Source organism: Simochromis diagramma, unplaced genomic scaffold, assembly GCF_900408965.1.
Source record: "Simochromis diagramma unplaced genomic scaffold, fSimDia1.1 OVJJ01000715.1, whole genome shotgun sequence".
NCBI classification, from domain to species: domain Eukaryota; kingdom Metazoa; phylum Chordata; class Actinopteri; order Cichliformes; family Cichlidae; genus Simochromis; species Simochromis diagramma.
Genome location: NW_024387128.1, coordinates 188,836 through 216,801, shown reverse-complemented (window position 1 = coordinate 216,801; position 27,966 = coordinate 188,836). Strand labels below are relative to the sequence as shown.

Genomic DNA, 27,966 nt, shown 5'->3' with positions numbered 1-27,966 from the left:
GCAGCACCTGGCGCCTGTGATTCAGCTGGGCCCTGGGGGGTGGGGGGCCCTCTGGTCTCTGGGCCTAGGGCTCGGTCCTCTCTGGCACAGCTGGCTGCTGGCAGAGCCCACAGGCACATCACTGCAACCCCCTCTGGCCTCTGCTCCGTGGCTGCTGGGTGACCCCTCATCTGGGGCTCTCCTCAGCTCTTTCCAGGAGGGTGGCACGGTTGCCCCCCTGGTGGTCCTCCTTGGGTTGTCATACTCTGGGGCCTCTGGATGTCTGGGGCCTGGATCTCTTTCATACCTGCTTCATGCCCTGGGGGACGGGGCTATGGCTCCCCACACTCCCTAGCATATCGTTACATGGAGAAACCTTTTGAATACAAGTGCTGTCATCCACACAGGTGTGCACACAGGTGTACACACGGGTGTTCACAGACACAAACTACACCCTTCTTGGCTGCTACCTCAAAGCACATTGTGTATAGCAACACAATGACAGGAAAGTTTTAGCATCTTTTTGACAGCATTGACTGCTGAAGAGAAACACACGCTTGTTAACACACATTTGTGCATTCGCATAAATAGGACGGTGAAAACAGGAAATAACTCCCAAACTGACATTTCTGATTATACATATTCAACAATAATTACACTTTGAACAGGAACCAAACAAAGAAACAAATTCAGATGAGTGAACAGTTAATAACTATGCACAATATAAACTTATTAACATTATGTTAATGTTTATGTCATATTACTCAGTGGAAACCAATGAATGCAAAATGGCTGCATTTAAATGTTCTAATCTGAGAAAGAGTTTGCTGATGAAAATCCCATTATTTCTACAAATGGGTAAATGTTTTTCATTTTCAGGGAAATGAGGATAAACCACTTTCATATCTATTTATAGCATATACACATATTAATGGATATTGGACTCACTTGTTGTAGACACTAATTTTTCTACAAAAATGAATTTGGATGTTTTAAAAGCCGTTCATCATGGTGAAGGCACTGGTCAGAATTTTATTGCTGGGGTTTTAAAAACTCAGTTTAACTGTACTCTATCCCCACTCGCAGCAGTCATATGAATTTTGCCAAGTTTATTCTGACAAGTGAAAAATTAAAAATCTTAAATAACAGACTTGTTGGGAAATTGGCTTCCTAAATTGTAAAGCCTTCCAGTCTACAAGTGATAACATGCCTTATCAATCCTAACCATACGTGGAATTGGGGATCTCTGGGAGCCGTTCCCTATGAAAACAAACACCTTGTAAAAATGCTGACAGAGATGTTGTGTGAAAAAATAATTACCATATTGTGTCCCAGTACTTGCATTCATTGTTTCACTGATTATTCCTGTATGAGAATGCTCACTGAATTTTGTCTAGAACAGTTAGCAAGGATAAGCTGCATCATGCTAAGTCCGTCTACCTGGATCTGATAAAACTGCCCCATTAGGCTCCATCTTTCCACTCATTTCTGTACACAGCTAAGCAGAGTTTATTTTGTTAACTGTTAGCTATCAGTTGGGTAAAGAATGGAGAGAATTTGTTAATTTAAAAACACACAATAAAAGGAATGTTAGCCTGTTAGCATTAAAATGCTATGTTTTGCGTTTGTGGTAACAACTAACCAAACTTGAAGTCCAAACAACTGCTGCTGCTGCAACTGAGCCTGGGACCAAAGGTTGGTCAGTTCACATATTTATAGATACTCTGCATAATGAGGGTAAGAAGTTTTGCTTCATGTGGTCACAGAGACATTTCCTCTTAATGCAGTATTCTGATTGTCTACAGTAAATGTGAGCGTTTTCTCCAAATATGAAGAAATTTAAAAAAGGACATTGTATGCATTGACAAAGTAAAACCTATTTAAAAATAACATTTATACTGTTTTGCTGTTTGTAAATTGTGTCCGTATCATAACTTTCTGTTCAAACGCTGTTATAGGCGTTTCATTTTTGTAAAAAAAATTCTAAATAGCAACATGTTGCCAAATATATTCACTGCTGCAATAATATATCTTTGCAAACCACGATATAGATAGTACCCTGTTTCTATCAGTACATTGACCTGTGCTAAATTTTGCTAACACTGTCAAGCACGACTTTCTCATTCTTAGCGTTATCATTAGGAATAGTTTGTTTTTAATTCTCAACTATAAGAGTGTGTTTGAATATTAATATCACTACAGTACTCACTACTCAGGCTCCCGTGAGTCTGAATCATATATCTGTTTTTAGTTTTTGTGTTTTCAGGTTGAAATTAATAAAACTCCACATTTCCTCCAGTAATTTCAAATTAAAAGGGGGTCTAGGATGTGATGGATTGTGCCCTGTGAGGTGTTTGGAGACTGTTAAGATAAAAAAAAAAAGCTGTATAATTTATAGGGCAGAATAAATGATTAAAAAAGGAAAGTGACTAGAGATAATTAATGATTTTAACGGTATTAAAATAGAGAAAAGAAATCCAAAGCAGAAACACGATGGATAATGTTGAAGACATGGATGACCTTTTCACTTGCAAGTGGCTTAAGCAGCAATATTACAATTAGAGTTTGTTTTTAAATAAAATACACACCTGAAAGAAGAAGAAAGAACTTAATCTAAGCTTCAAATATAAAGGACTTGTTCATTCTGCAGATGAGTTGAATTAAGGCCACTGACAGAGGTTTTACAGTAATCCACATGAACACAAAAGGAATGCAAAGTGAATACATAATACTGGTAAACAAGAAAACAAATATGACAGATTAAAAGCAGTAACAGGTTTCATGAAAACAAAAACAACCCTTCTGTCACAGCTTTGGATTAGAACAAATTGTGATGCTCTGTGCACAAAACATGACATAAATATGTTTCTCCACCTTTAGTGATTACATGTACTGTGCACCTGAAGGAGGTCAAGATCTTTATCAGTTATGAACCTTTGAACTTTGTTTAGATTCATATGTTTGACAAAAGCGTTTAGCGAACCACAACATAATCTTGTGAAAATGGCGTGTTCCATACAACAGATCCTGATTCATCATCGCGGCAGGTGCTGCACTTCTTACCATTTGCAGATGGCATCATTTCTCAGAGGCAGAGCTGCACAGACGACAGAAATAACCTCACTGGCTGATCCTCAGTAGAAAAGCAGAGGTTCCAAGCACAGCATAAGAACAGATTCTTTTCTATTTCTTTAATATTTTAATATGCAGTTTATAGTAATTGTGCTTTTCTCACATTAGCCCACGATTTAATTAATAGATGTTATACATATTTATTGAGGGTATTAATCATATTTGCCTTCTGTATCATTAACTTAAACAGTAATTCAGGTAAACAAGGAGGTAGACATATTTATTATTATTCAGATTCCTGGCCTTCTTGCCTCTTACACTGACAAAAACAATGCGACTCAGTTACAGCTCTTGGTGTTCGTCTGACTCAATCAGGATTTAGAATTCACTATTTAAACTTTAGAAGTTTAAAATATCTAGGACGCTAGCCAGCTTGACCCTCTTTGATCATGAATTCAGTGATCATGAATCAATGCCCTCCCTATTTCTGTTCATACCAGCTCATGAGGTTACAACTGCCTTGGCTGCAGATATCTCTGTCTTAAAGGGGTCAGCAGTGTGTGCCAAGTCAAACGCAACCTCTCTCACTCCCATGTCATCAGATGTGTGGTCCTTTGCTGTAGTGTTCCCTGAGATTGTAGGTCTGATAGCACATAGAGATGTCACAAACCCCTGGAAGTCCTGGGCTACCCCTTTTGCCAGGATCTCCCGGTGGGCCCGGTTTGCCTGGGATTCCCTGGTTGCCCGGCTGGCCAATCCCATCAAAGCCACGGGGACCCTGAATCCCTGGAGGGAAAAGAAAAGATTGAAATAAGAACCACCTCTGTACTTAGCCTAATTTAGGTCAGTGATGAATTGAATTAGGAAGTTCAAGTCAGTTAGATCATAGGTTTACAAAATAATGCAACAACTCCACAGTGGTATTATGACAAAGTGGGTGGGAACAACAAAAACTCAGCCACAAAGTGGTCGACCACATAAAATGACAGAGTGGGGTCAGCAGATAGAAGAGCCTTATAAACGTACTTAAATGTACATTTATAAGTGTACATAAATGTGCACTATATTAAACTCCATCGATTAAGAATGGGATATCATTCAAGTTCATATTCGTGGTATATTTGTGGCATTTATTAAACATCCACACTACTAAGAGCTTTCACACATTTTCCAGAACTCTCAGGTAAAGTTCCTGGCATAGGTGAATAATAGAGGGTAGTACCAGTGTGGAGGTTATTGGATTGTAAAAGCAGTTAATAGGTTAATATGTGCACAATGAAACATACCATGGTGTCCAGGTGGTCCTGGTGGTCCCTGGTCTCCATCTCCTTTTCTGCCTTTCAACCCTCTGGGTCCCATGTCACCTGGGGATATGATAAGTCTGTGTTTAAAAACTAACATTAGATTCAGACTGAGAGCTTCGGGAACAAAAGTGCCATGTTTTCTGTAAATTTGAGTTTTGGGGACATTTTACGTCTGTTTTCCATGCAAACAATAACTTCCCATGCTGAAAAAGGAAACGATACCAAAAGGTTCAGTGGCTCTCCTAGCAAGTAGAGGTTGACTCCAAAAGTGAGGTCGCAGTGGGAGATATTCGTATACTGTACTGTGAAAAACGATTTGCGACCTTCCCAGTTTTAAAAAGCTAAACTTTCTGAAATCTTTCCATCATGTTTTGTCTGACATAAAACTAACACAGCATATCAGAAAAACATCATATGAGTCGAGTCCAATATGGTGGCAGGAGTTTAATGGTCGGGTCGGCTGAATGACTGTGACATGTTGAACCCACAGGTACTGCAGCCAGTTAAGGCACTGGCTCAGATGGTGGCCAAGCATCAGCAGCAGGTGGTCGCAAATAAACGGCAGCTGGACACCCAGGCTAAGCGACAGACATGGGTGCTGGAGAACCTGGTTGCTCAGTCTGGGGCTACTTCATCGCCTCCTGCTCTGGTGGTGATGCTACACCAAACAGGAAGGCAGATGACCCCCAGTCCTTCCTGGAGGTGTTTCAGGCTATGGCGGTGGGCTGCCTGCCATCTCACACAGGCCCAGAGAGCCTTGGCATGACAGTATGTTTAAGGCCCTATTGGTTACCTGAGCACAAAAGACAAATTACTCATAGGGCTGAAAGAGTCACACAGTGCATGGTCCATAGTTCCTGTGGTAGAAAAAAAAAGAGTCTATAGGATTCTGTATTGACTATCACAAGGTGAACGAGGTGTCACAGTTTGATCTTTATCCCGAGGTGGTTCTCACTCCCGACGTGTAACATACCGACAACTTGTCACATCCCGAGGCGTCCCATGGGAACGCGAAAGGTGGCCGTTCCCATGATACGCGGCGGATTGTGAATGACATCGAATACAACGACACTCCCGCAGTAATACACGCTCCAGCCATGTATTCCAGCCCTAACCCTAACCTTATCCCTAATCTTAACCACCACCTTAATCGTGTTAGATGGTGTTTTCCAAAGCGATTTAAGTAAAATAAACCTACATGTGTAGATTCATTCCAAACAGTTCTCATGTTTCCTCGTTTTTCCAAACTCGTAATATAGGAAATGGACTGATTCTTATTCTTTTCTACTCTCCCGGAGTCGTCAAAGTGCTCTATAAAAAAGCCATGATGACCCAATCACACTTTCTCTGAACTTACTGCTTTTTCTAATTGCATTCACACTCCAATGAACGCATCGGAGAACAACTGGGGGTTAGTATCTTGCACAAGGATACTTGACATGCAGACTGGAGGAGCCAGGGATTGAACCACCAACCTTCCGATCAGTCAGTGACCTGCTAACCCTAACCCTACCCTCCTGAGCTACAGCCACTCGCATGTCGGGTGGCCAAAAGCGTAATATACTGACGATTCGTCACCTAGCATAAAATATTACGCTTTGGGAGTGAGAACGTTTTGTTATCCCATATCCCGGATCAAGGAGTTCCTGGATTGGTTAGGCATAGCTCGCTTTTTTATCACACTGCATTTAACAAAGGGCTACTGGCAGATTCAGATGTGTGCAGAGTTCAGAAGAAAAATGCCTTCTCCACTCAGTATGGTTTGTACCAATTTGTCATACTTCCGTTTGGCTTGTTCGAAGTATTTTTGTGTAATATTAAAATGTATTTGATGATCCGAAGTGTGACAAGCATGCAACAAACTAGCAGAATAAACACACTGTAGCTTTGCCTCAGAAGCATGTAATATCACACCTTCCTGTCAGAGGAACTAAACAGCTGCTCTAAGTGCAAAGTGTCACTCACACAAACTGATTTTGTGCATAAACCCTGATTATGAACCACAGAAAAAGTTTCATCCACTACAAAGTGCCTTTGGATGACTACATTGTGAATGGGTGATACATAAATAAACTTAAAATGAATTAAACTATTACTGACAGTTGTACAATTACCTGTACACTGGATATGTGCACATCCAGGGCACAGAATTATTCAGTGTCTTCCCTTAATGTTCTCAACCAGCTCCTCCAAAGTCGCTGCATGGCTGGCCTAACAAGTTAAAATGCTACACAGCAGTGGAGTGGTATCTTCCACAGCTGATTAGCCACTCTCTGTGTTGAAGTGGTGATAAATCACAGACAGCTCGCTGAGATGGGTGTGGAGCATTTGTTGTCTTTTGCTCTGCTGACTTTCACTGATGTTCGCTTGTTTAATGATCTTGTTTTACGGGGTACAGTGAACATCAACACATCCAATTTGTTCATCATTGACACTGTTTTGATTTTAACTGTTGATGAAAGCGGTCATAAATTTTGTCCCATCGCTTCTTTGTGATGCTGTGTTGTTACTTATTGCCTTGTTTTCATCAGAGTGAGGAGCCAGAATGGAGCTTTTTGTCACAGTGGAGCAGATATAACACTGGTGAGAGGAAGCTTTGTGTACAGGCAACATAAACCTGTCTGAAGATACTGGTTCATAACTTTAAGAAACTGTGTCATATCAAACCTTTGAGGCCTGCGGGGCCCTGTATTCCAGGAGGTCCTGGGTAACCAGGAGCGCCATTTCTTCCAGGGTAGCCTGGAGTTCCCATGGAGCCTTTGGGTCCCGGTGCTCCCGGCTCACCTGGAGGACCCTTCACACCCTGGCAGGGTTCACACCTAGAGTGAGGAGTCAGGCTCTGTAGCAATGCTGGCAGCTGGTCTGTAGGGCACAGCCACAACATGAGAAGAACCTGTTACAATCTGCATCAAACCTGCTTTTGTTACACACTTTAACAATACACTGTATTTTGCACACTATAAGGCGCACTTAAAATCCTTTAATTTTCTCTAAAATCAACCGTCCGCCTTATGTATGAATTCTGGTTGTGCTCACTGACCTCAAACCGATTCAAACAAACAGAGTTACGCGGAGTAATCCATACTGTGCTTCAACATAATATTATAGTGTGTGTAAAATGGCACCTGTTAAGAGACATGCTTACGAAGCGGATTTCAAACTCAAGGCTGTCAGTCGTGCAGTAGAACACGGGAATAGAGCAGCTGCAGAGAACTCAACATTAATGAATCGATGGTACAGAAGTGGAGCAAGCACGAAGAATGAGCTGAGTAAAGTTTGACTTATCTGACTGTTTTGTTTTGCTTAATGCGTCTTATAATCTACGGCATGTAATTGCCAGCTTTAGACTCGTAGTTGCAGTTATTCAGTCTTATAATATGAATCTATAGGCAGTCTCTGTATTTTTTAGGTTTGTACTAAAAGCTTAGCCCAAAACAGCAGACAGACAGGACTGTGAGCAGCAGTTAAAAAGCCTGATAGTACAGACAACATAAGACTTTATTCAGACAACGTGCTGAATTGTCTTAATTTTGCATTTTTGAAATGGCCTTTTGACCCTACAGAAGTCAGCAAAATACTGAAATACTCATTTCGTTACATTGAATCCAACATTAAGCCAGTTCTGAAACCTTTGGTCATTGTAAGAGGCAGAAAATACCATTATTCAGCTCGTGTCCATGAGTGTATGCTTTCACAGCCACATCCACGCCTCATTTGTCACATCCAGTTTCAAAACACTGAGATGGCAACATTGGAAATGTCATCTCAAGACTTCAGAACAGGACTTTACAAACCAGCAGGTGACAGTACAGTATCCATCTTTTATATTATCTATGGGTGGGGAAAAAGGAGCTGTGAGAAAAAACATTCACTGGATTCTTCTTTACGTCAAAGGCCAAAAACAGGAAGGAGGTGATTTATTACGACTAACACGTTCATTCTGAGTTTAAGACTGTCTTTTACAAAACAACTGCACTTAAACTAGACTAAGCCCATTCGCCAATTTACTGCAACAAGTGGATATGGATGAAAAGCTATTGTGTGAAATGCATGTTTGAGACAACTGCGGCTTTGGTTTTTGCACCGCAGAGTGATGAGAAAACAAACAAATACTTACTACGCAGAACATCAGTGCAGAGCTTTACGAGATGTTCGTCTGAGGGAGGCTTACCCTGGAACACACAATTACACTTTGATTCAGCTGAAGCCACTCTGGGACTTGGAAAACATGCTCTGGCTCGTGCCTGCAGATTTAGAGGATCTTCTCAATGCTCAGTTCTCCATCTTCACGTAGCTCACACACACTGACAGCAGTGTCACAGTAACTCCCAACCCTGACCTCTCCAGGTGTGGCAGGAAAGTGTCCTTTCTCCAACATTTTTCAGTCCTTTTTTATTCTCACTGCTATGGTTGTTAACATCAGATAAGAAAGGAGGCACACTTACAGGTTTGCCAGGATATCCCGGTTGGCCTGGTTGGCCCGGTTGGCCTGGCGACCCATCCTGTCCGGGAAATCCCCTGGGACCAATGACACCCATGTGGCCCATGTCACCCTTCTTTCCATCGGGTCCTCTGGGGCCTGTATCACCTGTCACTCCTTTCTGAAGCAGCAACAAAAGAGCACAAAAAATCACACTCTAAAGAGAGAAACAGTAAAACTGATCTGCAGTTACTGACTGCTAAACACTTTTTCTTAACACTCCTAACAACTGCATAAGCAGATAAATAATACTAAGGCTTGTTGGAAGGTTGTGTAATAGGTAATAATAGTGAACTACCTGGGATACTGTTACCTGTGTCAAACACAGGTTTGTCCTCATTCAAAAGCCTTTCTCTTGTAATGTAATGTAAAACATCGTAGCATATCAACATTGGTGTTAGCTCGGCAGTCAGACACTGCAAACTCATCCTCAATCTCAAATCATTTTTGGGGCGTCCATGAGTGACACGCAAGGTCTCTTTTGAGCTGGTGGCTTGACACACCTGTTCCAGCAATAGTGAGGTGGGTATCCCAACTTGCCACATGTACACATAGGATGAGATTTTTTTTAACATTCACGGTGCTGTGAGAAGACATTTGAACCAAAACCACAATATTTTCCAGAAGTTAAATAGCACTGGTGCTCTGTCATCCTTCACTCCTCTCTGCCTTGCTCCATTCAGTCCAATATTGCAGCAGCCGGTCTACGAAATCTTTGATACTCCAGTGGCTCTGACAAAAACAGCAGCATTTGACACCCTGGGTGTGAAAACATGTTAATACAGCAACTTTCATCCACATGGCTCGGACATACAGCTTTTACCTCAGTCTTCTGACATCTGCTATACCAGGATGTAATAAAACCTTTACAGCTTTCTTAGTTTAGATCAAGTCAGTTGGAAACAATAAAAGTTTCAGCTAGCTAGCTAGCTGTTCAGCTAGCTAGCTGAAACTGATTGAATCTGGTATTTCAACTGACAGAATTGGTGACGAATACAAATGCTTTGTCAGTCAAGAGAAACTAGTTTCTGTAAACCTGCCTAAGAACAAGTACAATGACTTTATAGGCTGCTGTTGTTGTCAACCTGCAGGTGTGCCACGCACGGGCGAAAGGTTTGGCAGATATAGGTGTAGGGCAATGACAGTCTTAAAGGAGCTTTAGTAAACAGTGAATAACAATGAAGCTTTGCATATCTGCTTTTCTAATGATCAAAAAGCAGATATGTTTTGATGTCCTACAAATGGCAGCGACTGAGGGAAGTTGTATCTCCTTAAATTGTGATTCTGCAGACAGTAGAGTAAGTGTTTGATTTGCAGATGTGTGCATCTTAGGGAAAGAGTGCTTTTGTGATGTATATTTCTGCCCGGGGGCCCAGATTTCCACAGGCCTGAAGGTACTGGCTCTGTAAGTCTTTTATAGCAGCCATGCAGGCTTGACAGGCCTTCTCACTGTGGTGCAGAATAAGACAGAATGGATTATATCTAATACCGCAAAGTCTAATTCGACAAACCTCTCCTTTCCATCCCCTGGGTCCCACTTCGCCCTGACGGAAGAAGAAAAGAGAGTGGGGAGGGAGGGGAGGACGAGAGGAGGGGAAAATAGAGAAAGACAGTTAGAAACTTCTGCTTACATCAAAGACAGTATGTCAGAGAAACTACATGAGCTGCTCTGCATTGCTGATGCAGAACTGCTCTTTTCTGTCAAACCGATGACTTAGATTGGTTATTGTAATGCATTTTATAAAGATTTTTTCCCACCTCTTTCTCTTTGTTGTAATGTGATGAAAATGTGGATTTCTTAGCCCCTAAAAACACGATCCAGTGGTAACCACAGTTCTATAAAGCTTCTACACTGCTGAATTACAGATAGGTTGGTATGTTCCATTTTCCATGAAATGCTTCCCTTTTTGCTCCAGACTTCCTCTTTCTTTCATGACCAGGTAATTGATTTCAATCATTTTAGGAAAGAAACTCTAAGAAACCTTACTAAAGCCATAATGCCAGGGGCTTACAGCACAATCTGCCAAAGGAACTTTCTCAATCACCCGCACTGCTGATGTAACAGGAAGAAAATCAATGTGAAATTAAGGTCAAAAACCCTACAGACATCCACTCAAAGACTTGAGAATGCATCCAGCAGTGCGACACTGTTGGTGTTGGGAAATGTTCATGCATGTTCAGTAGCCGTTTCTGTTTCTGCTCAAACAGCAGCTCTTTGTTGCTTTCTATTCAAGTCACTGTGTGGATGCACTTCACACAAAAACTGAGCTTTCCAGTCAAAGGACTCACAGCATTTGTGGTTTCAGTTTTACAGAATTCAAGAGTTTCAGTTACCCTTCTTTGTCATTGGTCATCAATCAGTGTCCACAAGTGTTTCATCATTTTTTAGGTTAATAATATAGACCAAACACACAAATCCATAAAGCTAATATGAACAGCCATGCAAGACCTTGCCGCTTACACTTCGTAGAATAATTAAAGAGCCTTCAATTGAATTATTCAATGAATTAATGAATAAACAGCCCATGTCTTGTGTTGTTAAAATTTAGTCTAGATGGAAGGTCTTGTTTTACGTAGGGAATGTTTTTGTAGCATGGATAGAAGTTTAGAAAGACAGGATTGAAAACTGCAAAAAATAACCCCTAACCCAACATCTTTAATTACCCTACATGTTGAGCAATTTACAATGTTCAGCTCGGGAGACTCAACGTCCACTACAGCAGTTACTCAACTCAGCAAACTAAGGTTAATGTGTTCAGGTTCCAGAAATTCTCAGCAGAATTAACCCTGTGGCTATCACAAAAACCACATACAAATGTACACACATAAATATTGTGTAATTCTTTTCTTTTTTTACACTTTTGTATAATTATGGTTGCAGAAACCACTTCTGTGCATTTGTATTTTGACTTGAATCAACGCTCTAAACAAAGCTATTGAGAAATCTGACAGATAGCATTATTACTAATGTTTATTTTCTGTTGCAGTAACATCGTGTGTGTGTGTGTGTGTGTGTGTGTGTGTGTGTGTGTGTGTGTGTGTGTGTGTGTGTAGGGTCTTACTAAAGAATTATAATTATGGATTTAGAGTCATTCCAAGTAAAGAGCCAGTGCTGTCAAGAGGGATAAAGGTTTTTAATTTTGCTGCTTTGTTACTTTACCTCATTGGTCTCTAAAAGCTTCCTCATAAATGCTAGCACTGAATGTACGCAGTAAACTCCACAGACTGTGTGTGAAAGGTATTGTAGCCACCATGATGCCACCTGTTGGAGCATCAGTGATGGAGTTTTGGACGTCACCAGCTAACACTAGCAAGCTAATTTAGCAAGCTGTAGCCATAAAGTGCATGGGTGCAATACAGACATAATAAGGGTCAGTAACAGACTAATCAATGACATAGTATGTTGCACAAGAAACATCCCTTAGGTACCAAAGTGACAGCTTCATCACTTCCTCTTGGGAAACAGGGGCACACCCGCCCTTGTTCCCTCGAACTACAATCATATTTATTTTAGCCAGCAGGAATTAGGAAGTGTGTCTGAAGACAAAAATGTCAAATTCATTTCAGAGGTGACACGCTTGTGATTCACCGCTGATGCATTTAGCCTAGAGTGCACATCACATGGAGGCTGGGCTATTCTCGACACTAAGGAATTACAGAGTGTGAACATTAAGCTGCATGCTGAGACATTCATGTGTCTCCAGTGTCGCACGCATAACCACACAGCCGTGGCTCAGTGTGATGCAACATGGCTGCTGCAGTACACACACCTCCAAGTTTACTGTCAAATCCTTGTCTTGGAACGTGAGGGGCAATGCCTCAGGGATCAATACCTACTGATAAACACTTCAATTACATAGATTAGGTGGAAACATTCTGATTTTTATGTTTTCTTATTGTGTTTATTGACATTCATTAAAGATGATAATTGCAATGTGGAAAACATGCTAGTTCTATTATACTGCCCTGCTTCTCTAATCTCATTTCACCTTGTTGCCAGGAACAATCATCTGCCAACAGCTTGAAAATACTCCCCAACTACAACAATTCCATCTATTCAGCATTAGCAGTTGTTCTGTCTCTGCAGCTGTTTCTTGCCTCTCTCTGATGGATAACGGAGTGTTTCACAATTACATCTAATAGATTTCTTCTTATAGTAAATATCATGTAGAGCTCCTATTGTTTGTTTATTACAAACAATACTTTACGTGGCTCACAGTCAGTTCTGCGTTCCACCCAGGAGTGGTTCTTCAGCTCCTGTATCTAGCGAGCTTATCACTAGCAGGCCTTCCTCTATGTCACGATAATAACAACAAAGTAGCTAAATTATATTTATCTGCTTCAGGTTCCACATGCTGATATTACTCATGTTATTAGTAATACTTCTGCTTTTTCTTCTTTGACAAGTCACAGCTGCCAAAGCAAGTATGTGAACAAGCTATCTTGGTAATTAGTGACTTGTTTACATATACGTCAATATAAATTCACACGTTATTTTTGCTTGTGTGTTTTTTAAAGATATATTTGTACATGTCGTTCTACATCTGCGGAGCATTTTACACAGAAACAAATGAACCTGAGAGAAAATAGCTGCTAACGGAGCAACGAGAGGTTTCTCCATGTATGACTGATGTTATTAGACATAGATAAAATATCATTAATTTTACCTCCCTGAGCAAATCAATCATGGTGTTGTGTGAGCAAAAGTTATTAGACTGAGCTGTAAAATGTGTCTTTTTATTGCACTTCCAGCAGTCCTAGAGCTGCTGTCTGTCTCTCTAATCATCACCTTCAGATTTGTTCGCCAGTTCACGCCATCGAAACCTGTAAACTGACCATTGGTTTTCAATTAAACGTCTGTATTTCAGCCTATTCTGACACGGTGTCTCCTCTGGGCCCTCCTCGCTGTTGCCAAGAATCTGAACTGTGGCACTGTGATCCTCAATAATGTGGATCTTAGCTTGAGCCTGAACAACGAAGCTGGCTGGGGCTTTGCCACGAGGGCCCTGGAGTTTGTCTCCAGGGTCACTTATCAAGGCATATTAACTCAGCTTAGTCACCTCTCTCTGAGTGGCTGTTGAATATGTGCTTCCAGACTAGATTTTATGATTCTTTGTGTAAAGCACTGTTGCCGTTTCATGCCCCTCTTTTTCTTTTCGGTGTTACTGTGTTTTTAATGTACTGTTTTCTTTTATCAGAAATCCATATAACACTGCTCTTACAGAGGCTTTTTAAGGTGCTTTATAAGATCACAATCAGGCAGTAAGTTTACATCAACTCATGATGAGCATGAATGTTGTGATAATTCTCATTCTCACCCACTGTCGTGGTCTCTGACACAGTATTTAGAGTTTGGTGGCTTGTTGGTGGCCAAATCAAACAATTCAAAAATGCAAAAACAATTTCAAACCTTTGCACCCAATTGTTGTTTTCAGCAGCCACTAAGCATGTATGCTGTGCAATCATTCCACCGTTTGAACAGTTCAAAGAAAGCCTACAGTTACAGTCACATTCATGATGGATGTGTGCAAACGTTTGACCTGATCTGTAAGGACTGTAATGACTTTGGGAGAATTTCTCTGAGGGCTCCAGTTTATTAGCTACAGATAGCTAAAGAAAAGAAATTCTAACAAGATACTGGTTTGGTCAAATTTCATCAATTCTCTATTTTTCCCCAACCTAAACTAGTTTAAAGTAACCTCATGATGTAAGCCTAAATTAGCTCCGTGTAAGTCCCATCCCTGTGTCCTTGTGGGGACATTTGGTTCAAGTAACTGTGCACACACACAAGAAGCACACATTTTGAACACAGCGTTTGAAAACATAAGCTCCGCTGCCACCCAGTGGAAGCAGAAGGATTCTACACTCACCGGCACGCCGGGACTCCCGAGATCTCCGTCTCTGCCTCGCTCCCCCTGCAAAAGAGATACCTCATCATTGACTGGAGGATTGTGTGAATTTGTTTGCATGTGTGTGGGGCTGAATGTGTGTATGCACTGGTGTGTGCCTGTCAATGTCTTCATTTTATATGTGTGTGTGTGAGAGAGGGACAGGGGGAGTGGAGAAAAGGTCATGATTACCACTAGCAGCCAATAAGGGAAAGCCAGAGTGAGAAAGGGATAAGAATTGGCTGCTGGTGACCTTTAACAAACCTGACTTTTTTATCTCGTTTGTGTGGTTTTCCAACCACATCCTGCAGCAGAGGAAGCACCCAGAGGAGCTTTCTCTGTTCCTCTGGGCCATCACTCTGTCTGCCATTAGTGCATGTAAAAGCAACCAGTGCAGACAACAGTGGCTGCAGCAAAGCTGAGGTTTTATATTAAAGATCAGCTTACATTAGACGTCTTTGGCCTCTTACACTTGCTCTAAGAAACTGGAGCTACTTAAATATACTACATACTCACTGCAGTCCAATGCAGTCATATTAGTGAAGTAATCGCTTGAATAGTTGCTGCAAACATCTTTGTCCGCTGTGTCATCCTGTCAGAACAGGGTGTTCAAAATGTTCTTATTAAAATTAGAAGAACTGAGGAAAATCTACCAGTTAAAGCCTGTATCAGAGAACACTCAGTACTCATGCTATTTAAAAAAGTGATAATTAGTTAACAAGCAAAAGCTCTGCTGTAGAATAATGTCAAATAGATCATCTGTAACACTATATCTGATTTTCCTGCAGGTTCAAAATAAATTAAATTAGATGATGTCCACCTCTGTAAACCTCTGATGTCCACCTGTGTACCTGTGTAAACCTCTGATGTCCACCTGTGTAAACCTTTGATGTCTACCTGTGTAAACCTCTGATGTCTACCTGTGTAAACCTCTGATGTCCACCTGTGTACCTGTGTAAACCTCTGATGTCCACCTGTGTAAACCTCTGATGTCTACCTGTGTAAACCTCTGATGTCCACCTGTGTAAACCTCTGATGTCCACCTGTGTACCTGTGTAAACCTCTGATGTCCACCTGTGTAAACCTTTGATGTCCACCTGTGTAAACCTCTGATGTCCACCTGTGTAAACCTCTGATGTCTACCTGTGTAAACCTCTGATGTCTACCTCCTGTGTAAACCTCTGATGTCTACCTGTGTAAACCTCTGATGTCCACCTGTGTACCTGTTGTAACCTCTGATGTCCCCTTGTGTAAACCTCTGATGTCCTTACCTGTGTAAACCTCTGATGTCCACCTGGTACCTGTGTAAACCTCTGTGTACACCTGTGTCAACCTGATGTCCACCTGTGTAAACCTCTGATGTCTACCTGTGTAAACCTCTGATGTCTACCTGTGTAAACCTCTGATGTCCACCTGTGTAAACCTCTGATGTCCACCTGTGTAAACCTTTGATGTCTACCTCTGTAAACCTCTGATGTCCACCTGTGTAAACCTCTGATGTCTACCTGTGTAAACCTCTGATGTCTACCTGTGTAAACCTCTGATGTCTACCTGTGTAAACCTTTGATGTCCACCTGTGTAAACCTCTGATGTCCACCTGTGTAAACCTCTGATGTCTACCTGTGTAAACCTCTGATGTCTACCTGTGTAAACCTCTGATGTCCACCTGTGTAAACCTCTGATGTCCACCTGTGTAAACCTTTGATGTCTACCTGTGTAAACCTCTGATGTCCACCTGTGTAAACCTCTGATGTCTACCTGTGTAAACCTCTGATGTCTACCTGTGTAAACCTCTGATGTCCACCTGTGTAAACCTCTGATAGTTGATGTTCAAAAGGAGTTTTTTCCTTGTCCTCTACTGCTCAGTGGGTAAACTGTTGTTTCTCTCCATAACAGTGTAAAGTCCTGACCCTGGTATGCAGCACCAGCTGTTTTCATCTGACATGATGCCACATAAGTAAAGCTGGAGATGTACCGCCGATTAACCAATCACGGGACTCACTGAGAGGTCAGGACCACTGACCAAAAACCTGACATTCCCCTTCCCAGGAACAACAGTATCACAACTGTTTGTTGTTCCCACTTCACGGCGATATGCAACACCACAAACAAACACATGAAACCATTGTGCTAAAATCTTATTTTGAAACTGGTTTTATCATAATGCTAATGCTGTAGCCAGTGAGCTGTCGGTGTAACCTTTGGCTTTTCTCTAGTTTCATGTTTCTGGCCCCGTCTGCAGAAGCAGAAGGCAGAGCGTCGCTCTCTTTGCTTTTATATTCATGTCATTGTTGTTTAACATTTATTAGCTGAAACTTTGACTTCACATTTACATATTTGAATACTGCCCCTGGGTATTTAAGTTTGCTAAAAACGATGTTGTTATGAAACAGAATGATTAACAGGGTACCTCACTTTTTCTGGATATTTTAATAACCCCGCCGCTTCATGAATTAGCATGGCACATGTGTTTTTGTTGAAAATGATTCAGAAACATACCTCTAGGCTAACGGTTGTTTGGCCCTAGAACACGATCGATGGAGCGCTGCATCACTAATGCTGTTCTTTAGTTAAGCTAAACCTACTTGTGCTGAGATGGAGCTTAGAGCCTGTGGAGTCATGATGGATCGTATGTTCTCATGAAGCTGGTTAGTTTGGATGTGATTCCACACTGTGAATGAGTGTCGGGAAGAAAAGCCACCGTACCTGTGCTCCTTTGGACCCAGGTTCACCTCTCTCCCCCTGATGACACAACACTGAGTGTTAGAGCACGCCCACGTTACACTGCGGTGACAGCGCGAAGACTTAACCAGAGAGAAACAACATGTGCTGTGGATTGCACACTGCGCATCAAACACAGCAGTATGTTCTGGATCAGGGCTGTTTATTGTGTCTTTATGTGTCTGGGCATCTGCTTTTGAAGTGTGAAGGACAACCTTCAGCACCATTAAAATTAATCATGTCATCTAAGCACAGTATGAATAATACATCAACAAGCATGTATTATGTTACGCTGTCAACATTTCCACAGTACAGCTTGTAAATCATGTAAGCTCCTGACAGTTAGAGCCATAAATCATTCATCAAGTGCTGCCTCTGCTGCCTTTTCAAGACTTCATTATGGACAAATAAACCATGTTTTTTTGTATGTAATTACACGAGTTGACTCTCACCTTATGACCTTTGAACCCTGGCAGACCCATGGCCCCTGGCAGCCCTGGAACGCCTGGTTCTCCACTTGATCCCTGAGAAAATTTCATTGATGTGGGAGAAAAGAAAAGATGCAGAGAATGTAAACCAGGTCTGTGATTGTTTGGTGTCCAGCACAGAGCCGACACATTAAAGCCAGGATCTTTGGAAAGTGGTCAATAAATACCTCGGGCTCCAGATAATCATCAGCGTAGGTAAACGTGGCTTCTAAAGATATCTGAGCGAAGACATTTCAAGTGTTCCTTTGCTTGTGAAATTATCATTTCTAAAATGCTGAAGCAAATTGTGCTTTGAAGGATGACACCTTGGAAATAACAAAGGTACCTGTAATTAAGCAGCAAAGACAACTTGGGTTCTTTTTTTAAACGGTTGACATTTGTGGGCGTAATTCTTCAGTAACATGTTGCTTAACGAACAAGCGACATAAAAACTGCTGCTGTCACTCAGCAGGAAGATCCGGGTTGGTGAAATAAGTACGAGCTGACAGCAGGAATCTGGGTTCATGCTGAATTATCAGACTGTCACCTTTATGTAGGCTGGAACTGCTGGAACTGGGAGATTGTGCAAATGTTGTAATGTTTGCTGTATCTTTGTGTTAGGCAAACACAGATGAAACTTCACTTTATGTTGCTATTGTGTTTGAACCTCAAACACCGAATGCTTAGGTTTAGGAAGCAAAACTACTTGGTCAGGTTTGCTTCATGCTTCAAAAACACAAATACAGTGGGGCAAAAAAGTATTTAGTCAGCCACCGATTGTGCAAGTTCCCCCACTTAAAATGATGACAGAGGTCAGTAATTTGCACCAGAGGTACACTTCAACTGTGAGAGACAGAATGTGAAAAAAAAAATCCATGAATCCACATGGTAGGATTTGTAAAGAATTTATTCGTAAATCAGGGTGGAAAATAAGTATTTGGTCAATAACAAAAATACAACTCAATACTTTGTAACATAACCTTTGTTGGCAATAACAGAGGTCAAACGTTTACTATAGGTCTTTACCAGGTTTGCACACACAGTAGCTGGTATTTTGGCCCATTCCTCCATGCAGATCTTCTCGAGAGCAGTGATGTTTTGGGGCTGTCGCCGAGCAACACGGACTTTCAACTCCCGCCACAGATTTTCTATGGGGTTGAGGTCTGGAGACTGGCTAGGCCACTCCAGGACTTTCAAATGCTTCTTACGGAGCCACTCCTTTGTTGCCCGGGCGGTGTGTTTTGGATCATTGTCATGTTGGAAGACCCAGCCTCGTTTCATCTTCAAAGTTCTCACTGATGGAAGGAGGTTTTGGCTCAAAATCTCACGATACATGGCCCCATTCATTCTGTCCTTAACACGGATCAGTCGTCCTGTCCCCTTGGCAGAAAAACAGCCCCATAGCATGATGTTTCCACCCCCATGCTTCACAGTAGGTATGGTGTTCTTGGGATGCAACTCAGTATTCTTCTTCCTCCAAACACGACGAGTTGAGTTTATACCAAAAAGTTCTACTTTGGTTTCATCTGACCACATGACATTCTCCCAATCCTCTGCTGTATCATCCATGTGCTCTCTGGCAAACTTCAGACGGGCCTGGACATGCACTGGCTTCAGCAGCGGAACACGTCTGGCACTGCGGGATTTGATTCCCTGCCGTTGTAGTGTGTTACTGATGGTGACCTTTGTTACTTTGGTCCCAGCTCTCTGCAGGTCATTCACCAGGTCCCCCCGTGTGGTTCTGGGATCTTTGCTCACCGTTCTCATGATCATTTTGACCCCACGGGATGAGATCTTGCGTGGAGCCCCAGATCGAGGGAGATTATCAGTGGTCTTGTATGTCTTCCATTTTCTGATGATTGCTCCCACAGTTGATTTTTTTCACACCAAGCTGCTTGCCTATTGTAGATTCACTCTTCCCAGTCTGGTGCAGGTCTACAATACTTTTCCTGGTGTCCTTCAAAAGCTCTTTGGTCTTGGCCATGGCGGCATTTGGAGTCTGACTGTTTGAGGCTGTGGACAGGTGTCTTTTATACAGATGATGAGTTCAAACAGGTGCCATTCATACAGGTAACGAGTGGGGGACAGAAAAGCTTCTTACAGAAGACGTTACAGGTCTGTGAGAGCCAGAGATTTTCCTTGTTTGAGGTGACCAAATACTTATTTTCCACCCTGATTTACGAATAAATTCTTTACAAATCCTACCATGTGAATTCATGGATTTTTTTTTCACATTCTGTCTCTCACAGTTGAAGTGTACCTCTGGTGCAAATTACTGACCTCTGTCATCATTTTAAGTGGGGGAACTTGCACAATCGGTGGCTGACTAAATACTTTTTTGCCCCACTGTATATTATAAACATTTTTTTGTGAGTAGATTGGCCTGTTAAGTCCACAATGCAACAAGCAAAGCATGGACATGTGGATTGAGCCCTTGGTTAAAAAAAACTGGTGAAGTCGATGTCTTGTTTTAATAATATATTAATGAACCGAATTCATTTAAACACTAAACTATTCATAGACATGTGAGACGTAATCTGATGAAGTAATAAATACATTTAGCATTATTGTACAATTTTGAGTCCACTTGTGCCGCAGGACCCACCAAAGCACATTGGAGGCATGAATATCAGGCAGTGTGTTAATGTTTATGTTAGGGTCCCTGGGTCGTTGACCCAGTGTTTTGTATTTTTGGTTCTTTGATTTTGTTATTTCATTATAATCTAGCTTTGCTTTACGGGTTTTAGGATTATTCTTAAGGTTCTCTGGGTGGGGTTTGGTTAGAGTTTTAGTGTTTTGGTTTTCTGTCTGTGTTCCATAGTTGCTGTCTCCCCTGTCTGCTGTATTTCCACGTCCAGTCAGTGTCTGTGTCTGCCCTGGTCCCACGTCTCTGTTCCCTTTGTTTTAGTGCCTGCCTGTGAGTCTGTGTTATGTTTCCTGTTTTACTTTGAAAGTCCATGTCTGATGTTAATGTGTCTGGTTTTGCTTCCCCTTGTCTCGTTAGGCCTGATTTGCCCCAGCTGTGTTTCCCTCCTGTTACCCATTCCCTGATTGCTCCCTCTATGTATTTAAGCCCTGTGTTTCTTTGTGTCTGCCTTGTGATCTACTCTCATTTATGCTGTGTGTTCTGTCTGCCTGGTCATGTGAGTTTATTTGGATTTTGGGTTTTTGTTTTTGTTATGTTTTTGCCATCTTTTGCCATCCAGCAATAAAAGCTGAGTTTTGAGCTACTTTCCGCCTCCGAGTGTCTGCACTTTGGGTCCTTCTACTTCCACTCCTGCTTGCACACAGCCTTAACCTGACAGAAGATCAAGACCAGAACATGGACCCCGCAGACTCTTCAGCTTCTGAATTCAACGCTGAGATGGAGCAGATGATTAAGCTCCTTGACCGCATTGCTCAGGCCAACGATTTGAGGACCATGGCAGTTGGGCTAAGCGCTGTAGATGCCATCATTCGGAGCAACCCTCGGCTTACTCGGCTCTCTACGGACACTGTACTGGGCAGCTCCATAGCTGCCTGGAGGGAGCAAGTCAGGGCTGGCGAGCTTGCTCTCTCTACCTCCACCTCCACTTCTTTTCCACCGCCCCAGGACAACACACACTCACCATCGGCCTCAACGCTACCACAGACTTCCTCTCCTTCCACACGCCAGCCGGGACCTCTTTCACCTGCCTTTTTCCTGGCAGCTATGTGGTCGGACGATGAAGAGGTCTCCGTTTCTCCGCCAGTTTCAGTTCCCTCATTCAAAAGGAAACGACGCCACCGTTGCTCCTCTCCTCAATCTTCTGTTCTGCCACCTGTTGTTCCTGCTGGGGGTTCTGGAGAACCGCTCCAGCCGTCTTCCGTCTCCGCTGAAGGGTCTGAGGAACCGCTTCAGCCGTCTCTTCCTGCTGGGGGGTCCGAGGAACCGCTTCAGCCGTCTGTTCTCGCTGGAGGGTCCGAGGGGCCCGTCCAGCCACCACCTGCGGCGCCCCCGCCTGGTCCGGCCCCCGAGTCTGCGCCCCCGCCTGGTCCGGCCCCCGAGTCTGCGCCCCCGCCTGGTCCGGCCCCCGAGTCTGCGCCCCCGCCTGGTCCGGCCCCCGAGTCTGCGCCCCCGCCTGGTCCCGCACGGCCCCCTGAACTGTTTTCTGGGCTCTTGGGCCTCAGTGCTGTTGTTTTGGATTCTGTTCCCTGTGTTTTGGTTTCTGGCTTGCTGTGTTTCATTTGTTTCGTGCCCTCCGTCCTGTTTCCCCCACCACCCACCCTGGTTGGGTTGTTTTTTTTGTTTTTGATGTTCTGGTTTGGGCTGTCTGGAAGCCAGCCCTTGGGGGGGGGGGGGGTACTGTTAGGGTCCCTGGGTCCTTGACCCAGTGTTTTTGGTTCTTTGATTTTATTTCATTATATTCTAGCTTTGCTTTACGGGTTTTAGGATTATTCTTAAGGTTCTCTGGGTGGGGTTTGGTTAGAGTTTTAGTGTTTTGGTTTTCTGTCTGTTCCATAGTTGCTGTCTCCCCTGTCTGCTGTATTCCCACGTCCAGTCAGTGTCTGCCCTGGTCCCACGTCTCTGTTCCCTTTGTTTTAGTGCCTGCCTGTGAGTCTGTGTTATGTTTCCTGTTTTACTTTGAAAGTCCATGTCTGATGTAAATGTGTCTGGTTTTGCTTCCCCTTGTCTCGTTAGGCCTGATTTGCCCCAGCTGTGTTTCCCTCCTGTTACCCATTCCCTGATTGCTCCCTCTATGTATTTAAGCCCTGTGTTTCTTTGTGTCTGTGTTGTGATCTACTCTCATTTATGCTGTATGTTCCGTCTGCCTGTTCATGTAAGTTTATTTGGATTTTTTTGTTACGTTTGCCATCCAGCAATAAAAGCTGAGTTTTGAGTTACTTTCCGCCTCAGTGTCTGCACATTGGGTCCTTCTACTTCCACTCCTGCCTGCACACAGCCTTAACCTGATAGTTTATACTTGTGTAGATCAACAGACGTCTCATTTATCACGTTTTTGTATTTAATCTCAGCAGGAGTCTGCAGAACAGGTCATGGGGACGTCAAGATAATAAAACAAAAAGTGTTAATAGACCCAACAGCGACTAAAAAAACAAACATAACAAAATGCTTAAAATGGCCTTTTTAGCAACGCTAAGAATGACGTTATATGGCAGTGCTTAACAGATTTACTAGACCACTGGTCATAAAAACATTCAAGAAACCCCAAATATATTAGAAATAAAAGAGTAATAAAAAAAGAATTGTTTAAAACTGAATGATGTTATTTATTAGGCAAATAACAAAATGAAACAAGTAAGCAGTCCTTATTTACATATAACCATAAAAGTTCATATTTTACATGCCTTGATAATAGCTGTCATTACTGCTGGCAGCGTTTTTATGGACTTTCGATAGTATCGTTTATTAAGGTCCAAATAGTTCCAGGCTGTTCCCGGATGCTGGCTTGTTTCCTATCTTTGAATCCATTGCATCTCAAATCTGTGGATTCAAGTCACACTTCCATCATTTCCAGTGTTCCTTTTTATTGGTCAAATAGTCTTTGGAAAGCTTTGAAATATGCTTGAGGTCATTGTCTTTTTGGTATATGTACCATGACCTTCAGTTTGAGACTGAGGCTACGTCCACACGTACACGGGTATTCTTGAAAATGGAGAGTTTTCGTTTTAAAAAACAATCCCGTCCACACGTAAAGGCAGAAATGAAGGAAAACGCTGCTAGGAACATACCAAAGCAGCAGGTGGCGCTATATTCCTAACAGTGTAGAAATGTTGGCCAATCAGAAGTCTAGAAGCCTCGTTGGGAAAAAGTAAACAAAGCTGGGGCATAGAAGCAGAACCGAGTCGTATGTGTGGAGGGACAGTAACTGTGTGTGTATATGTAAGCATTTAAACACTGCAGAGAGTACAAGTAACCGTATTGTAGAAATTCATTTCACCAAAACAATAACGTGGCGCACAGTGTGACGTCAAAAAAGGAGCACACCTTTGACGCTCCGTTTTCTCAGTTTTCCTCGTCCACACGTAAATGCAAAAACTGAGTTTTCAAAAATATCCACCCTGGCCGGAGTTTTTAAAAAAATCCGTTTTCAGTGACCGAAGACGCCGTTTACGTGTGGACGAAAGGCGCAAACGCATAGAAAAATTGGCGTTTTCAAAAATACCTGGGTACGTGTGGACGTAGCCTAGGAGGGCATGCCATGATGCACTGAGATGCTGTGGTAGACCTTCTGGTTCATTATACCTTCAGTTTTCACTCATTTGCTCTCATGTTTACATAAACGGCGCTTTTGTCGACATAAGCGCAACAATGCTGACCACAGAGTTCAAACTTGAACTTGTCTATCCAGAGTACTTTCTTCCAGTCATCTACCCTCCGGTGTTGGTGCTCTCTGTTCTTCCCTTGAAGCCTTGTTCATTCAGTCATCTGCATATGGTCATTCTGAAGACTTTCTCAGACTCTGATCCAGACACATTTATCTCTGCCTGAAGATCAGCAGTGGTCTTCCTTCTGTCTCTGTTACTTACAGTCTTGATGGGCCTGACATCTGTTTCAGTCAGCTTTCATTTTCTGCCTCTTTCTTGGTGCACTAGTCTCCAAAGCACATTTGACCACACTGTGAGAACACTGTGTGTCAACGACAATCCAGGATCCAAAAGTGCTTCAGTGCGGACTTTCTCCCTTTCAGGGAGTTCTTCACACTTTATCATTTTGTGAGGAATTTCAAACTGAACTCACGTTTTTACACTTGCATTTGAACTAATACACCAGACTTCTCTAAGAAGTCACAAAATAATTTAGTATAAGATTCAACAACTAACATTACTTTTTCCTTTTATGGAAAATGTAACGTTGCCCTTCACTATTTTTTGCATTTCCTTTGTAAAACAGTAAACGTATTTATTTTTTCAATGAAAAAGATATTTTGGTAACTACGATCCTCTTGATTTAGGGCAGCTGTAATGGATAAACTTTACACTGGGTCCTGGTCCAATAAGTTTCTTAAGCACTGCAATTACATTCATTTGAATGTTTCTCCATATCCCATGAACACCATTGTTATCATCACGTGAGCTGAAGCAACTGAAAACGTTATGAGACACTCACACAGCTGCTCTCAGCTAATATTTTGCAAACAGCTGGCAGACCAGTTTAGATACTGTATACCTGACCTGAGCCCATACGGACAATAAAGTTGTCACACCGATGATGAAGTAACCCATGCCTTAGTTAAGGAAGCTCCAAAACAAACTACTGGTTAACTGTTGGCTGTTAGTGTAGAAAGTAAATGTTGGTTAACTTTGTGTCGTCAAAGGAGCTTGCAAAGAAAAGCGTCTGGACGTCTTTAAGTTGCTTGAAGACGTTTCACCTCTCATCCGAGAAGCTTCTTCAGTTCTAAGGTCAAATGGTGGGGAGTCCCAGATTTAAACCTAGTGGGAGTTTCCCCCCACAGAGGGACAAAAGGACCCCCTGATGATCCTCTAATCGCCTGAGCCAAGGTGTGAAACTGGGTGTGGGTTTATATCTGGGACTCCGAGATAAGATAAGATAAGAATCGAGAAAGAGTTATCAATCTGTCGATCCTTTCCGTGTCCAGGCCGGGTGAGGTTTCCCGTGTTTACAAAGCAATTCGGTCATGTCACTGCAGCATCTCATGTTTTTCCATTAGTATCACACGATTAGAAAAGTTAAGCAGATGTAAGAGGATGTAGCCACAAAGCTGCCTCAACGTTTTAATAACTGTTCAAATTGTATTAAAATGGTCAACACAAAGGTAGCCCCCCACTCACCGTCAGGCCTGGTGGACCAACAGGACCAACCACTCCTGGATCTCCACAGCTCCCCTAAATGAAACACACACAACATCCGTCTGAGCGTACTCCTGAGGGTCATCTGTTACCCACATTCTCAGCTCTGATGCAGTTTTTGAAGATCAAGACAGGCACAAGGGTCATGGAGGGCACATCAGTGCATGGCTGCTATTTGCATTCATATAGCTGCACATGCTGCAAAGGAGATGAGTGAAGGTGAATATAAATCACACAGTAGAGTGATTCATCACAATCCTCTCAGCCAGTCCCATTACTGTTCTCGTCCCTGTTAACCAGCTGTGCTAATCAGAGTAGCACATCACAAAAGTGTCTGACTAAATTTAGAGGACAGAGAGCTTTTCCAAGCACCAGAACGGCATCGCTGTCAGTGCCAATGTGGGAATTTGAGTATTACAAACACTGTGCTGCTTGCAAGCACTATTTTAATGCTGCAGCTGGTCGATATGGAGTTGATTGCGCTTACTTTTATGCCGTCTTCAATCGCAGAACTGAATTAGCTGAAAGAGCTTTTATGTGCTGCACCTTCTGTTTGGAAGCTTCACCAAGCAAAACTACAAAAGTTGCTTCCTTTTTAGGAGCCTTATGTTTTCTTAAGGATACAATGTGCATAATTTATATGACTACATTTTCACATTCACTTCACATTGTCATCCTATATTTAAAGAAATAGAGAGAAGCGTGATATTCAAACCTTTCTCAGAATCTTACAGTTTCCTGGTCATGTTTGTGCTTAAAATGTTAATGTATAAGAGGTGTGTGCTGTAGGCATCGACAGTGGCTAACAATAAAACTAGCTAACACTAATATTGCTTTCCCATTGCACCTCTACTATAGTAATCACTGCCACAACTGTGCTTGAGTACAGCACAGTAACAAATGAACTCAGTCATCTGTTTAGCTTGATTGATGAATTTAAACTTAATCTTAGACCTCGCAGTCACATCCACTGGTGAGGTTGAAGATTGCTCTGTTTTCAAGCAGAACAGTGATTTGGTTATAGTCGTCTAAGCGTTCACACTGTCACACTGTGACGAGTGAGAGACGGCTCAGACTTGTGCTGTTTGGCAGGGATTTCAAATAAAATTCAATCTTTAAGTTAACGTGTAAAAGTTTCTCTCAAGGATCAGTTACTACTTTAGAAACATGGCAGCACAACATATCTGGCTTTGTGAAAGGAGAACTCAATAAATAGCTCATGCTCTGCATACTTACATCTATAACAACATGATTATGAATCTCAAACAATTCTACTACCAGATGCCCCTGAATCAATACAAATTAAGCAGACTGTCCAACCCCAGCTCCTCATTTCTCATCACGTGTTCCTGGTATATTAAGAGGCCCTCGGAAGTTTCCAGGAATTTAATGGGGTCATGCAAAGGCAAGGAGGCCTTCACCTGCATTCACTGTGCATGTAAGCCTTTACAACAAATATACTGGGCTCAGTACAGACTGCTTTAATGATACAAGTCTAATCTCACTGACTAATGTCTATTTATGTTGCCTTACAGATAGGTTGGCATGACCACTTTATCAAGCAGCATTTTCCTGCTCAGCACAACAGCAAAGAGGCCATTTTCACCTTGATATGCATGAAATCATCTTCTACCCCTCCTTTCCTTCCATCTTTGTGCCATGCATGCTGTGCTGAGTATACAAATTCCAAAGGGCTAGGAAATATGCCTTTCAAGGTCAGAGAAATATGAACGTGTCCTCATGCCCCCTGTGCTGGTCTCTGTGAGGAGCCTCAGACTGATCTCGTTTCTGAAGCTTTTTCACACAAGTTAAAAAAACAGTTTTTGATTTTGAACAATCTGGTTTGAATTTGTCTCTTTGAAATTATCCAACTTTACACAAGTGCAATAGCAATTAGGCTTGTGTAATTTGTGTATAAGCACCTAAATGAGTTCATAGTGTGAAGCCTAATTTTGCACAAATGCAAATTTGAGTATCTGCACATTAAGAGTCAAAAGTATGAACCATCTTTGGCATTTATTCAGAAACATCTACACACTGATTCCAAACAGTTTGACTCCTGCTTAGAAAAATGCACTTTTCTCCACGGGAACATCAAGAGGAGAGGAAGGGTGCAACATCAGAACGGGCTGAGAATAGCCAAGCGGCTGGGGAGTAGCAGGCCATTAGCATAATAACTAATTAAAAACATTCAACACACAGACCTTGGGACCATCTCGGCCAATCTCTCCAGGCGGCCCCCGGGGCCCTGGGGCTCCCTGGAT

The 27,966-nt window shown here is 42.3% G+C and overlaps 1 protein-coding gene across 2 annotated transcripts in view; it reads right to left on the bottom strand.

Annotated features, from left to right (window-relative positions):
* Positions 1-364: 364 nt before the first annotated feature.
* LOC120743450 (collagen alpha-1(XXI) chain-like) overlaps positions 365-27,966 on the bottom strand; it is a 76,173-nt gene continuing 48,571 nt past the window's right edge. For both annotated transcript variants that reach the window (XM_040047092.1, XM_040047093.1), the window contains exons 22-32: positions 27,907-27,960; positions 25,685-25,738; positions 17,897-17,968; positions 17,430-17,465; positions 14,706-14,750; positions 10,347-10,379; positions 8,801-8,956; positions 8,473-8,527; positions 7,023-7,217; positions 4,338-4,415; positions 365-3,837 (exon numbers count right to left, since the gene is read on the bottom strand). In XM_040047092.1, coding sequence (XP_039903026.1) covers positions 3,650-3,837; positions 4,338-4,415; positions 7,023-7,217; positions 8,473-8,527; positions 8,801-8,956; positions 10,347-10,379; positions 14,706-14,750; positions 17,430-17,465; positions 17,897-17,968; positions 25,685-25,738; positions 27,907-27,960 — 966 coding nt within the window. In that variant the 3' untranslated portion in view covers positions 365-3,649. The remainder of the gene's footprint in view (positions 3,838-4,337; positions 4,416-7,022; positions 7,218-8,472; positions 8,528-8,800; positions 8,957-10,346; positions 10,380-14,705; positions 14,751-17,429; positions 17,466-17,896; positions 17,969-25,684; positions 25,739-27,906; positions 27,961-27,966) is intronic.